At 31.9% G+C, this 14,807-nt stretch overlaps 1 protein-coding gene and 2 long non-coding RNA genes across 3 annotated transcripts; all 3 read left to right on the top strand.

The window, feature by feature from the left end:
- Positions 1-5,190: 5,190 nt before the first annotated feature.
- On the top strand, positions 5,191-6,624 carry LOC120577000 (uncharacterized). The gene has a single exon (XM_039827885.1). It carries the CDS (start codon positions 5,191-5,193, stop codon positions 6,622-6,624), a length of 1,434 nt encoding a protein of 477 aa, XP_039683819.1.
- A 2,145-nt stretch (positions 6,625-8,769) lies between these two features.
- On the top strand, positions 8,770-10,951 carry LOC120577179 (uncharacterized). The gene is made up of 7 exons (XR_005643228.1): positions 8,770-9,078; positions 9,164-9,421; positions 9,856-9,930; positions 10,019-10,328; positions 10,419-10,590; positions 10,689-10,799; positions 10,877-10,951. It is a non-coding gene; the product is annotated as an uncharacterized lncRNA (long non-coding RNA).
- An 88-nt stretch (positions 10,952-11,039) lies between these two features.
- On the top strand, positions 11,040-11,341 carry LOC120576838 (uncharacterized). Its single transcript, XR_005642909.1, has 2 exons — positions 11,040-11,147; positions 11,241-11,341. It is a non-coding gene; the product is annotated as an uncharacterized lncRNA (long non-coding RNA).
- Positions 11,342-14,807: the final 3,466 nt, after the last annotated feature.

The following is a 14,807-nucleotide window of genomic DNA, read 5'->3' as shown; positions in this document are numbered from 1 at the left end:
GTGGCTCCGTAGATAGAATTTGATATTATTTTAGATTGAATTTAACCATCCTTCCAAATTACTCCATCCGGTTACTATTATAAGCAAACAATTACTTTTTAGACTCATTGATTAACTTATGTATTTAGTCTATAATATAAATCAAATACATTAATTACGCAATAAACATAAAAAATATTTTTTTGCTTATAACAGTGACTGAGATATTTTTTTGCTTATAACAGAGCGAGTATGTCGGTAAGGGTAGAGTTTCTGATCTTTATAAACTATTTTCAAGTTTTACATCTTTTCAAGGTAAGACTGAGATATTTTCCCAAGTTCTGAATAATATTCAACGATTTCTTGATATTCATATATTGGACAATTGCTCATATATAGTTGACAATACTTTCCTTATCTTCGTGGCATGTATAGAACCATTCTCTTCTAATTCTCAGAATAATACAAAGTTAATGTAGAAATCAATATACTGGAATATGCATGGAACCTCAGCCTCATCATCGGATTGAAACTTCCACCAAAATAACCTAATGTATGAGTATGACTGAAAATTTGGGAGTTAATTTATATTTCTATAGTGATCAAATGCTTAAAAAATCACTTCATGATGTATGCATAATAAAATAAATAAATAAATAAAACTGATGGTCCAACAAACAAAAAGAAAATCTATCTCTAAGTTAATTAGAAAAAAAAACTACGTATTAAGGTGCAATGGTCATGATATGGATTGCCAAAAATTTAAAAGAATATAGCACTATATTAAATATTAATTAACATGCATAAAGACATAGTTTTTCTTTCTTTTTTGAAGGGGACAAAGATTTTCTTTATATGCATACAATATATTTGCCGGCATCTGATATTTGACCCTATGATAGCAGCTTGCAAGGATGGTTGTGTAATTTCTGGCCACGTTTGTCTCATACCTTATGAAGCAAGAACCCCGATAAGAAAACATGACACGACACAAACACATCGATACTAATAATGTTAAAAAAAAATATAGGACACAAACACAACTACACATATTAATTTGTTTATTACAATTAAATTAAACATTAATATTATTTATAAAAAATCAAAATTGATAATTAAAATATATATGTTCCTCATAATTGAAAAAGTTATTTCTTTAAAAAAATTAAAACAAAATACAATAGTATTTGACCTTTATATATCCATTTACTATTAGACAAGCTAAAAATGTTTCAATCAAATTCAATGCATTTAACTCCTCGTTGATCAATTTTTCTGACACATCTTTAACTCTTATAGATGTGTTTGAGATGTGTCTAAGGAGAGTATAAGGTGTCTAAGGAGAGTATAAGGTATCTGGAAGCAAAGTAGAAAAAAACAAAAACAATTGGACACTTGTTTTAATTTGTCTGGCACGTGTTGTGTAAGTGTCATATAAGTATCAGACAATCATTTATGGAGTGTCGAACATGTGTCATACGAGTGTTAGGCACCAACGTGTGTCGGACAATGTGACATGTCTAATCCTAAAAATCTTTGTACTTCATAGCTCATGTCATATCTTACTTTTTTAAAATCAAACCAGGCAAATACCCGTGCTTTCGCACGTGTTTGTAATATATATAGTTGTTATGTTAAATCACTACTACAAAATTAGGAAAATATAGCGCTCCATTAATAGCGCTTTTAACATGAAAGCGCTATAAATCAAAACACAGGGCTTTTGCTGGCACTTTTTTGAAAAAGTGCTATCTATACTTCTATCTTTATATAGCGCTTTATTTCAAAAGAGTCACTATTGGTTCAATAAAAATAATAAATATTTAAATAAAAAACAATTATATTGGTATATGGCGCTTTTGATGAAAAGCGCTATAAATAAATCAGTATTAAATAGCGCTTTTTGGGTTAAAAAAAAAGCGCTACTGTATGTTTGAGAAATATAGTGCTTATTGGTTAAAAAAAGTGCTATTTTAATGTAGCTGAGTGGTAAAGGATTAACATCATCACCTTAAAGTCCCTTGTTTGATTCCCTGAAACTGTATTTTATTGTTTTTTTACTTCTTTTTTTATAAGAAACGCTATTAACTAACAGGTCCTTTGTTCGATCCCCTACATAACATATTTCGATTTTTTTTTATTTTTATGAAAAATGGATAGCTACTGCAAAGCACACCCTTTTTTAATATATATATATATATATATATATATATATATATATATATATATATATTATATCAAACTAAATCCAAACTTTTCCAATAAATATGCATGTTATATTATAAATATATATAAAGAATTAAAATTAATATAAAGTACGTAAAAATTATAAATACGAACTAGCACTATATAATATATAAAATAAAGGTTTAAATGTTCTTTTGGTCCCTTAAGTATTTAATTGGTATCGCTTTGGTTCCATAACTAAAAAAAAAAATTGTTTGAATACTTTAAGTTTTTTTTTAGTCTCGTTTTGGTCCCTTCTATTAGGTTTCCATTAGGTTTAATAAAAAACGTTAAGTGTAGACACGTGTCACCTTGTCATTGGCTCTGAGTTTTTTTTTTTTTTTTACAAAAAAAATAATATTTTTTTAAAAATATATATATATTTTTTTGTAAAAAAAAACTCATAGCCAATGACAAGGTGACACGTGTCCAAGAGTTAACTTTTTTTTAAACCCTAACGGAAACCTAACAGAAGGGTCCAAAACGAGACTAAAAAAAATCTTAAATACTCAAACAATCTTTTTTTTAGTTAAGGGACCAAATCGATATCAATTAAATACTTAAAGATCAAAATAGCATTTAAGCCTAAAGTAAAATATTTGTTTAATAATCTTTGATTTTTTATTGCCAACATAATGGGCCTAATTTTGGAACATTTTTTTTCTGCACCAATACAATAAGAAGCCCATGGATCTCGTCTTCCCTAACCGCTAAGGGAAACTGTAGTAAGCAGCCATTGAAACAACAAAACAAAACTCGCCGGCCGTAAAACGTAAGAAGTGGGTTGAAGCGTTGAACTCAACTGGACGGAAAAAGTCACCAGAGTTTGTTATCGGCCACCGGAGTTAGCTTTCTCTCTCTCTTTTTCCTGTAATTTCTTCTTCAGGTATCTCTCTTTCTCGTGTTTTCAATTTGTCAATTCTGTCTGTCGGAATCTCAGATTTTTCTAGTAGTGATTAGAGACGGACTTGTTAAACGAAGAAGTTGAAGTTGTGATATGAGAAAATGATAGCATGAACTAACCCTCCTCTAAAAAAAAGCATGAACTAACCTTAGTGACAAAATTTCAGAACGAAAAACTAAAAAACAATGGCTGGAGTTTGCTGCAGTGAAGAGGCCATTGGATTAAAAAAGCTATCACAACTGCCAATTGAAAACACCAATTTATCATTATTATTACTTCAGGTTAAAGGGTTAAGTGAAAAAATCTCAGCATAATTTCATGATTTTTAGCTTGTTATTTTTTTAGCTGTTATTTATGTACTTTTTATACGAAATAGCGTATCAGAGAACACAAGCCATTTGTTCGAATTCTGCTGCGGTATAGTTGCGGCATAGCCTCTATTTGACAATACTAATTTAAGGTAGGGGCAATGGCACATTATTGAGACAGATCACACAGATTATGATATAGCTAGTATGTATAAGCACTTATATGATAAGTTTTTGATTAAATTGTTTAACTTAACATGGCCTAAGTGTGTGTTTGGTTACGCATTTCCTGTCACTTTTTTATGTAAATTTTGACTGGGATTTTTATAAGCTCTAAATTGTAGCTTTAACTTTACCTTGCTTCAATTTTGACCGGGATTTTTCACTTTACCTACCTCAATTTAGGCCTCTGCAGGTTCTACTCCTCTCACCAACCTTGCTTCACCAACTCGAGGGTTTCATTCGATACCAAATTGCATTGCTACTCATTGGATTAATGATATAAGTTAAGCTTGTTTATGTAAAAACAGAACGGTACATCAAAAGATTTTGTATATTTCTTTCTTTACTTACCAATTATGTGCATATTTTGGAGTCTACATATGTGCATGTTTGATAGTCCCTGTTTGGTAATTTGTTTTCATTACTTCTGTTGGTCCTATATGTTTTCATGGGTATACAAAGAAGAAGAAAAAGACACAGAAGAAAATAATTAGTCCTAGTGTGTTTATATCACAATCAGAGTCTGAAAACAAGAGAATGTTTCACAAATATACTTCATCAGTTCATTGTATAATTCAAGTGTAGTTCTGACTTAAGTGAAGATAATAACATGATTTTGTTAACAAAAGGTTGAGAAGTACTCAAAAGGCAGAGCTGGAATATGCGAAAGGTTTTACTATTAATAACTCATAATAATAATTGAAACTAGAAATTTATCCTAATAATGTAAGGCAAAATTTAACCAAATCTAAAAATAAAATAAGAACTCCTCTAAAAATAAAAATAAAAAAATAAAGTAAAAACTTAATAATCTAACGCTGCCCTAAAACTTAAGAATATAACAATCTGCAAACAAAATTCAAATTTAATAATTCATAAAAATAATCAACTTCAAAAATTTAGTAGATATTATGTATACTTTTTTATGAAAAAAAAAAGGTTTATTTCACAAACCTGACAAATAAATTGCTTGGTTGACTCTCACTCCTCTAACAACAACCTCTCTCTCTGTAGGTCTCTCTCACGGCTCTCTCCCTTACAGCTCTCTCTCTCTCACGACTCTCCATCACAGCTCTCTACCTGACGGCTCTTTCTCTCTTTCTCCAGTAATTTCTCCAGGTATCTCTCTCTTTTTGTAATAATTTTTTATGTTATAGAATTACTTGTTTAATAGATGTTGTTTCATGTCACAATGCTAGCTAGAAATTACTTTTTCTGAAGTACTTGTTTAATCCGACCTTGGTTGTTATGTGCCATGCTGCTTAGACTTGAGATTCTTATTTGAAAGTTATGGAATTTGAGAGGAATTTGCGCTGTATTCTGTTCTATTTTGTGATTGATAAAAAATTAAAATTAACAAGTTTGAATTGTATATGGTTTTAGTGTTGTGCTTTGATTATTTTAGTTAATTACATGAATTGTGACAACGTGTAGAATATATTCATGTGTTGTTATATATGGCCGGAGATGTTGATATTGTAGGCGTAATAGTTTTGTAACCCTTTTGTAGATTGAAAAATCAACTGTTTCTTAAATTAACTTTAAGAAACAATGGATAAAAAATGGATATTTGCCAACCGATTTTCAAGGGAATATGAAAGTGGAGTAGAAGAGTTTGTTAAGTTTTCCGTGAAACATGCCACAGACCGCAATCGAATCATCTGTCCTTGCTTAGGTTGTTGTTATGGAAAAAGGGGTAATGGGGATGTGTTGCGAAGTCATTTACTGGGGAACGGAATTGATCGAAGCTACACATGTTGGACAATGCATGGTGAGATGAGTAACAATAACGTTGATTTGGGGAATAATGAGACATATGAATCAAATGAATTTGACACAAATACATTTGACCATGATCGAGTTGACGAAATGCTAGATGTAGTTGAAGAAGATCTTCAGGATTGTCCTGAAATGTTTGAGAGATTGGTTAGTGATTCAGAGAAACCATTATATGATGGTTGCAGCAAATTCACAAGAATGTCTGCAGTATTGAAGTTGTACAATATAAAAGCGAGAAATGGATGGTCTGATAAAAGCTTCACAGACTTGTTAACCCTTCTGATAGATATGCTGCCAAAGGATAATGTTCTTCCTAGTAGAAACTATGAAGCCAAAAAAATGTTGTGCTCGATTGGCATGAGTTATGAAAAGATACATGCTTGTCCTAACGATTGCATTTTGTTTCGAAATGAATACGCATCGTTAAATGAGTGTCCTAAATGTAATGTTTCTCGATATAAGAAAGAATTTATTCTTGCAAAAGTCGTATGGTATCTTCCTATAATACCGAGATTCAGGCGCATGTTTAGTAGTGAAGTTGATGCAAAACATTTGACATGGCACAAATATGATAGAATTAGAGATGAGAAGTTTCGACACCCTGCAGATTCGCCACAGTGGGCTAAAATTGATCATGATTATCCTAATTTTGGGAAAGAAGCAAGAAATCTACGCTTGGCACTGTCTACTGATGGAATGAACCCACATGGTTTTCAAAGTATCCCAAACACCGTATGGCCTGTGATTTTGGTGATTTATAACTTGCCTCCATGGTTATGTATGAAGCGTAAGTTCATGATGTTGTCGATGTTAATTTCTGGGCGCAATCAACCAGGGAATGATATTGATGTGTACTTGGCACCTTTAATTGATGATTTGAAGCATTTGTGGGAGATAGGAGTGGAGGTTTATGATGGATATAAGAAAGAAAACTTCAATTTGAGGGCGATGTTGTTTGGCACCATTAATGATTTTCCAGCATATGGAAATCTATCAGGATATAGTGTTAAAGGTCAGAAAGCGTGTCCTATTTGTGAAGAGGAAACTGAAACGCTACGGTTGGAAAATTGTCAGAAGAATATCTTTCTCGGTCATCGTAAATTCTTGCCTTCTAATCATCGCTACCGTGGGTGGAGAAAAGCATTCAATGGAAAACCAGAAAAAGGCGTAGCTAAGCATTCAATGGAAAACCAGAAAAAGCTGTAGCTCCAGTTGCATTGACGGGTGATCAACTATTTGAAAAGGTGAAGGACATGAGCAATAAATTTGGCAAACCTTTTGCAAAAGATCTTGTTAAAAGCGGGTGGAAGAAGAAGTCAATTTTCTTTGAACTCCCAAATTGGAAGTCATTATATGTAAGACATTTCCTTGATGTGATGCATATTGAAAAAAAACGTATTTGATAGCATTATTGGTACGCTACTAAATGTACTTGGAAAGTCGAAGGATGACATTAATGCGATGTTGGACTTAATCGATATGGGAATTAGAACTGAATTGGCACCCGTGAAAGACGGAAAGCGCACATTTTTACCACCTGCGGCTCATACTTTATCAAGAAAGGAGAAAAAAGTATTGTGTCAGTTTCTTCATGAAGTTAAAGTTCCAGAAGGGTACTCATCAAACATTAGTAATTTGGTATCTATGAAAGACCTCAAGATAAGGGGTTTGAAGTCTCATGATTGCCATGTTTTGATGGAACACATGTTACCAATAGGTATACGTTCCATTTTGCCTGAAAACGTTAGAAGTGCAATCACTAAACTTTGTTTCTTCTTCAGGGCAATTTGTAGTAAAGTGATCAATCTAGAGAGCTTACAAACATTGCAAAGAGAAATTAGTGTTACTTTGTGTGAGCTTGAGATGTACTTCCCACCCTCATTTTTGACATTATGGTTAATCTAACTATTCATCTAGTGAAAGAGACACAAATGTGTGGACCGGCTTATATGAGATGGATGTACCCTACTGAGCGTTATATGAAAATATTAAAAGGCTATGTGAAAAATTGAAGCCGGCCAGAGGGTTGTATTGTTGAACGGTACATCGTTGAAGAAGCTATTGAATTTCACACTGAATATTTGTCCAACTTTGAATCCATTGGACTTCCTAATACGTCTCATACGTCAGAAAGAATAACTGGAAAAGGGTTACGTGGAAAAAAACTAGTGACAATATCGAAGACTGAATTGGAGCAAGTACAATTATATATTTTGCACAATGATGATGAGGTTGAGCCGTATGTTAAAAAATACAAGGATGTACTGAATACTTTGAACCCAAATAGAAGTGAAAATTGGATAGCACGGGAACACAATCGAAATTTTGTAACATGGTTTAAAAATCATATTTATTCGAAGTTGTCTGAAGATCCTGCTTCAGTTTCAGAACGATTGGCATTCTTATCACGTGGTCCCAATTCACATGTCTATTCTTACACTGGATATGCAATTAACGGCTACACATTTTATACCAAAGAACAAGATGATAAAAGCACTATGCAAAATAGTGGTGTCACCCTAGTAGCTGAATCGATGCACATCTCAAGTGCCGAGGAGACAAACCCAACATACACAAATCTATCATATTTTGGGGTTATCAAGTGCATTCGGGAGTTTGATTACACAATGTTTCGAGTTCCTGTATTTGGGTGTACGTGGGTTGATAATAAAAATGGTGTTCGGAATGATGAGAATGGTTTTTTGAAGGTGGATCTTAATAGAGTGGGGTACGAAGATGAGCCTTTCATTTTAGCTTGATATCTCTGGAGGAATGGGAGACTTTTAAAGCTAAACCGAATACTCCTGAATTTAAAGTTAGAATAATTTATTGAAAAATGTTTTTTATGATATTATGTTTTTTATGATATTATATTATATTATATATATAATTGAATATCATATTTTGATAATGTTACTTGTATGTACATGAATTGAGTGAAACAAATAGAAAGAGAGCGTTAAACCCGCAATACCCATACCTCAGGGGGCGTATGGGATATGCTCGCTTAACACAAAAAATATTGAGTATATATATCTAATCAAAAACCATAGCATGACGTATTAGATGTAACAATACTTCTAATTGGTAAGCATTTTTTGTCATTTTGTAGCTAGTAGAGACTAAATCTAAAGAAGAGGACATTGATGATTGTTTAAGGTGGAGGGAAGGGCGTGTGAAGAAGGATGAAACAGTTGATGAAACTGTCCAGAAAGTATATGAAGAATGTATAAGTATTATTTTTATTTAATTTGATTCTGAAAATTTATTGTTACTTCATATAAAACTTGTGAAATTTTTTTATGACAATCTTATTTTTTTTCGTACTACCATATATTATTCCAGGTGACTCTATCTCAATCTTCTCAAACTTCTAGCTGTAGGGACATACTTAGCAAAACATTAAATGTCCGTGAGTATTCTGGTCGTGTAAGGGGTATGGGGTTGGGGGTCACTCAAACAGTTCTTAATAAAAGTCAAAAGAAAAGTGAAAAAAATCCCAGTACTAGAGAATTATTGGCCATTATTCAAAACCTATCATCTGACCTTGATCAATTGAAAAAGGAAAGGGGAAAAGATATCTCAAGAAGTCAACAGGATATGCATATCCCTAATGACAAAGATAGTACCAACATTGATGTTTTGAAGAATATTCACGAGGTATTTAATTAATTACTTGTATATATTTCATTTAGTAATTTGCTAATTATATTTGTTAATAGCTTTATGTTGACTATTGGTTTAGGGTATATCACCTTGTTCATTGTACTTGCTGTCTCCTACTTATCGCATAGTCGCTAAGAGAATGGTACACAACATCTTGGGAGATAAACTTCACCATAAGCCACTCCCTGATAGCTATTTGAAAGTATCAATTGATGTTGCTTTAGATCAGGATGCAGAGTTGCCCATACCTGACGATGTTGCTGATATAAGGTTGGTTAGAGATGCAATAGGAACATATGTGGCATGGCAAAGAAACCTCATTTCCCTTAATCTTGAGGTAAAGTAAATTTCTCTTGCTTTCATTTAGCAACGTCGTACATTGTACATGGTTGTGATGATTTTTCCTTTTCGAATTAGTTATGTTCGATGATTTTACTTCTATATCATGAATTATTGTGCAATTCGGATTGCAATTTATTTCTCTGTGTGTTGCAATTATAGGTGTAGTGCTATCTACTTGAAACAAACTTATTTCTCCTAGCAGGTTTCAAAAAGAATTTTAGTTAGTAACTAGCTAGTCTCATTTATAGTGTGTACTGATAAGTATAGGATTGATCTTTCAAGAGAAGCAATAGTTTGTGATTCTTTGAAATGAGGGCAGAATATGTACTTCTAGGAAGTTGTGATACTGTGTCTAATCAAAGATAGCCTTTATTTCTCCACTCATGTGTAAAAAATAAATTGATTACTGACTGCATCAATTTCACATAGATTCCTGCAACATATAAAGGCAATGGTAATGACGGGATTAGGAGGGGTGACGAGTCGGTCACTTAAAAAAAACAGGTATATTGATATACACAAAAAATGTTCATTTTGCTATTCAATCATTTGTTAATAATTAACTAAATTAACTATACAATTAATATTTTAGATTCAAACACAAAAATTGCATGAAGGCACAAAAATCATCCAGGATAAACCAAGAAATATGTCTCAAGCACAAAAGTTGAAAGAAGTCACCAATAAGGGTAGACATAGCAATATTCCAATCACAAAACAAAAACAAGATATTGCAAAAACCAAACATCAAAAGCCTAACTCTACAAAGTGTCGTCCATCATGGGTGTCAGCTCTTAAATCATTGGTGGAAGTGCAAATGGAAAACTCAGATACGCGTCAGGTAACTATGAGTTTTTCGAAAATACAGAAATAGGTGTCTCTGTTGTCTGCGTATATATCAGGTACTCCGAATAACTTTAAATTGACCGAACAAATTATTTTATTTGTATAACATTTAATATATAGTATCTAATATTACATTTTCATTCTAGGTACTTGTATGAGAAGTTTGTGCGCGACACTGATTTCCCAAGGAAATTCTCCTTCTTATCCCCCATCGAATATCCTTGGTGTTAATTGAAGCAGAACAAGAATTGGTCAAAGAATACATGGTTAAGATGAGCGCTAGTTATTTATTCTACCATTTTATATACATAAGCCTATGTAAGATTTTCGTTGAAACTTTGTTTTTGAATATTTTTTCCTCACTTTTTACCATCGTTTATAGAAGATTTTCTAATTAACTTTGACATTTTGTGTAGTGGACATTGGGTGTTATTTGTCATTAATCCCATATCGGATATCATATATTATATGGATCCATTACTCAATGACTATATGAATTACCCAAAAATGAAGAGTATGTTTGACACGTATATATATATATATATATATATATATATATATATGGTCAGTTGTATGTAATCTAAATTTACATTATATTTTGTAGAGTTCTAAAGGTATTTCGCTCTGCAAGGGACGCTCAAGTATCAAAGAATAATTTAACAACATATCATGGGTCCGTGTACAGGTTTGATAATATAACATATAACAACCTTAAACAATTAGTGTATGAATATAATATAAATAATTTTATTTATACAAACTTATTTTATTTCTTGTAGTGTCCTCGCCAAGAAAATGGTATAGATTGCGGGTACTTTGTGATGAGGTTTATGAAAGAGATTCTCATTTCAAAACTAAATGAGATTCCAAAGCTGGTATATGTTATTTTTTATATTAAAGTATAATATTTGTATATATTATTTAAGTTTATTAAGTAACATGGTTATTTTTTGTTATAATATATGCAGTACATTGAGGGTTTCAAGTGTGTGACATACTCAAATGATAAACTAAGAGAAATCCAAGAAGAATGGTGTCAGTTCATGATGAGCCTTTTGTTTATATGATATTTTTATGATAAGGGTGAGTTTCATGTTTCAAAATATATTTGCTAGAAGTGATAGTGTTTTTAGTTATTATCTTGCTTTAATTTGTACTATGATCAGCAGTACTTTGAATTTGTCTCTAATATAATATAGTTGCTTATTGCTTAATGGGGATTTCTGCCATATATATGCAGGTGGTGGAAAGTGAACAAAATTTGGAAATGAATATTGATTTGCCTCCTTTTTTTGAATAAAAATTTTGAGACAACCAAGAAGATAGATGAAGACATGCTACCACAGAAGATTTTGATCTTTATATTAATTAATTAGTTGTAACTTTTAGATATCCATGTTACCTTATTAGTGGCTATACATTTATGACATTTATGCTATATATACATACATTTTTTATGATATATTTAAGTTTTATTTAATAAATAATAGTCTCAATTTTAATGTGCAAAAAATATACATATTTCCCTTAGAAAAATTATATATATATATATATATATATTTTATTTTATCTTATCTGTAAAAATAAAAAAGTCCTAAAAAAAAATATTTAATGCTTTTCCTAGTGCTTTTTTCATGCCTAAAGCGCTATATAAACCTAGTGTTACATAGCTTTTTAAAACAAAAAAGGCTATTATTTACTAGTGATAACGTTATTTTAGACGGCGTTTATTATTGTAAGCGCTATCTAAGGATTATCTTTGATGGCCCTTTTTGACAAAATGCGCTATCTAAACCTAATGTTACATAGCATTTTCAAACATAAACGCTATTGTTTGAAGGGAATGCGTTATTTTAAACCCCTTTTAGATGGCGTTTATTATTAAAAGCGCTATCTAAGGTTAATCTTTGCTAGCACTTTTTTGACAAAAGCGCTATTTAAACACTACTTTAGATAGCGCTTTTTACAGAAAAACGCTATATTACCTTTATCAGCGCCATTTACAGTAAAGCGCTAGCTAAAGCCAAAAAAAGCGCTATATAAGCCCATTTTTGTAGTAGTGAATGCTCGCAAAATATTGAAGAGATAATATATTTGACTAATTAAATAATAAACATAACATAAAGTTTAATTGATATAGTAGAAATTCAACTCAATGTGGTTGTGGTTGTGTTTGAAGTATAAAACAGTCTTGCGGGAGATAACTCCCGAAACTGAGCGATCGAGAGATGACTCTTAAACTCCATAGGACGTATCAATTGGACATATATATTGGAGGTAAACATTGAATATTGGAATCCTAAAAGATGTTGAGGGGTCCTAAAAATAAGAAAAATGCTCTTCTCCCATAAAAAAAATGCTCCCTCCCAACTGAAATGATCAAAGTATCCATGTGTGACTTAACTAACGATGGGTACTTCATGCGTGACTTAACTTACGCTGCGTGAGTTAACTCATGCACCTTTGCCCGGTGGCGTGAGTTAACTCTAGTACCATTCTGCACCACATAAAACACGTTTTTTAGACGGTTTGGACGGTGGTCAGATGGTAAAACACTTTTTTTACACATTTTTGACTCACCATAATGGTTAGATACAACCTAGGCTTGCATTCCCCCTATAAATAATGTTCCAACCTTCACCATTTCTCACACTCTCCCTCCTCTTCCTTCTACAACAACAATGTTTTTCCATCCTTGGTCTTTCATATAAAGAGGCCTCTTTGAAAATTTCAAGGATTGTATGAATGGTTAACGGAGATGGCAACGCACTACAAAAAGTGCAGTTTGTTTGGTGCAAGGTTGACATTGACGGTCTTTTTTATATTAGACAAGAAACATACTTTACCCCAGTCCCCTTCTCCCCCACCATCTATTTCTCCTTCCCCTTCCCTTTCTCCCCCATCACCTTGCACCACTAGAGATTTAGCTTTACCCCAAGAGGGTTAGCTTTACAAATTTTGCTTTACCCCTTCACCTCCATATTTTTCTGAAGTAGATTTAGTTTTATCTCAGTCCTCCTTCCCTAGACAAGAAACATACCTTATTGTAAATGTATCGATATAATAATAAAATGAGATTTTATCTGCATCAATTTTGTTCTTTTATTTATTTTTGTTTATATTTGTGTATTAAATAAATTCGAATAAAGTGGCACAAGTACACAAAATCAATTAAAAAAATACAGAATTTTATTTTATTTTAATTTCATCTACATTACATTCTCCCTAAATATATGTGGTATCATCATGATACTGAATTTAAGTTTAATTTTTGGAAGTTTACTAAAAATCTTGGCATTGAAGTGTCGTATACTTCGGGTAGAGATTTGCAACTTTCTTTGAAAAGTCGAAATAATGTAGAGATTTGCAACTTTTTTCTGACCCTTTTCTCCAAAAAAATTTCAGGTCTGACCCCCTTTGAAACGGCGGGACTGACCGCCGGTCTGACACATGTTACATCGTGACTGGGCAGCTTTTTATTTTTAGTTTTTTTTTGTCATTCCCGCCATTTCGGGCCATTTGAAATGGCGGGACCGATTTTTTTTTTTTTTCGTTTTTTGCTTTTTTGGGCAACATTGTACATTATAAATACATATTAAAATACATATTAATTTATTTGTGAAAAAATTTCAATTTTGCTCCCATGGGGAATCGAATCAGGCGCATATGGGTCATTGCCATTCTGTGTTACCACTAAGCCAATGTACATTTGATGTTAATTTTCGCATCCAATAATATATATACCATTTTTTAAATTCATTTTTGTTTTTTTAATATAAGTCTTTTAAAAAAAAAAAATATAGGGTCCCCATGAGCTTAGCTCATTTGGTAGGGGATAATGCACAATATGTGCAGGGACCGGGGTTCGAACCCCGGGCACGGACACCTCACTTATTCATTTTAAGGTGAATTTATCTAGCCACTAGGCTATTTGACAAAAAAAAATATAGGAGATTTTATAATTTTAATTGGATTCTAGATTTTACTTTGAAAAATTACTCCAATATGAACAAATTCTAGATTTTATTTTGAATATATATATATATATATATATATATATATATATATATATATATATATATCTTGAAATAATATATATATCATTTGTCGGATAATTTATCGGTGAAAAATATATATTTTGTCGGATAATAATATATATATATATATATATATATATTCGTCGGAGATCCTAAATTATCCAATAAAAAAAAACAAAAATGAAAAACTGGATGGTTTGTGGTGTGTGAAATTGGTTTTAAAAAGGGTATATATATTATTAGATGCAAAAATTAACATTAAATGTACATTGGCTTAGTGGCAACATAGAATGACAATGTCCCATATGTGCCTGGTTCAACTCCCCCTGGGAGCAAAATTGAAATTTTTTCACTAAAAAAATAAAAAAAGGGGGTCAGACCTGAAATTTTTTTGGACAAAAGGGTCAGAAAAAAAAAAAAAATCAGAGAACTACACATGGATTCTAGCAGAACAACATCTAAACGCATCCAAAAATATTCGTTTTTTTGCGGTTTTCG

Source organism: Medicago truncatula, chromosome 7 (assembly GCF_003473485.1).
Source record: "Medicago truncatula cultivar Jemalong A17 chromosome 7, MtrunA17r5.0-ANR, whole genome shotgun sequence".
In the NCBI taxonomy this organism is placed as follows: domain Eukaryota; kingdom Viridiplantae; phylum Streptophyta; class Magnoliopsida; order Fabales; family Fabaceae; genus Medicago; species Medicago truncatula.
Note: the sequence above shows the minus strand (reverse complement) of the source record. Positions and strands in the feature narration are given on the sequence as shown.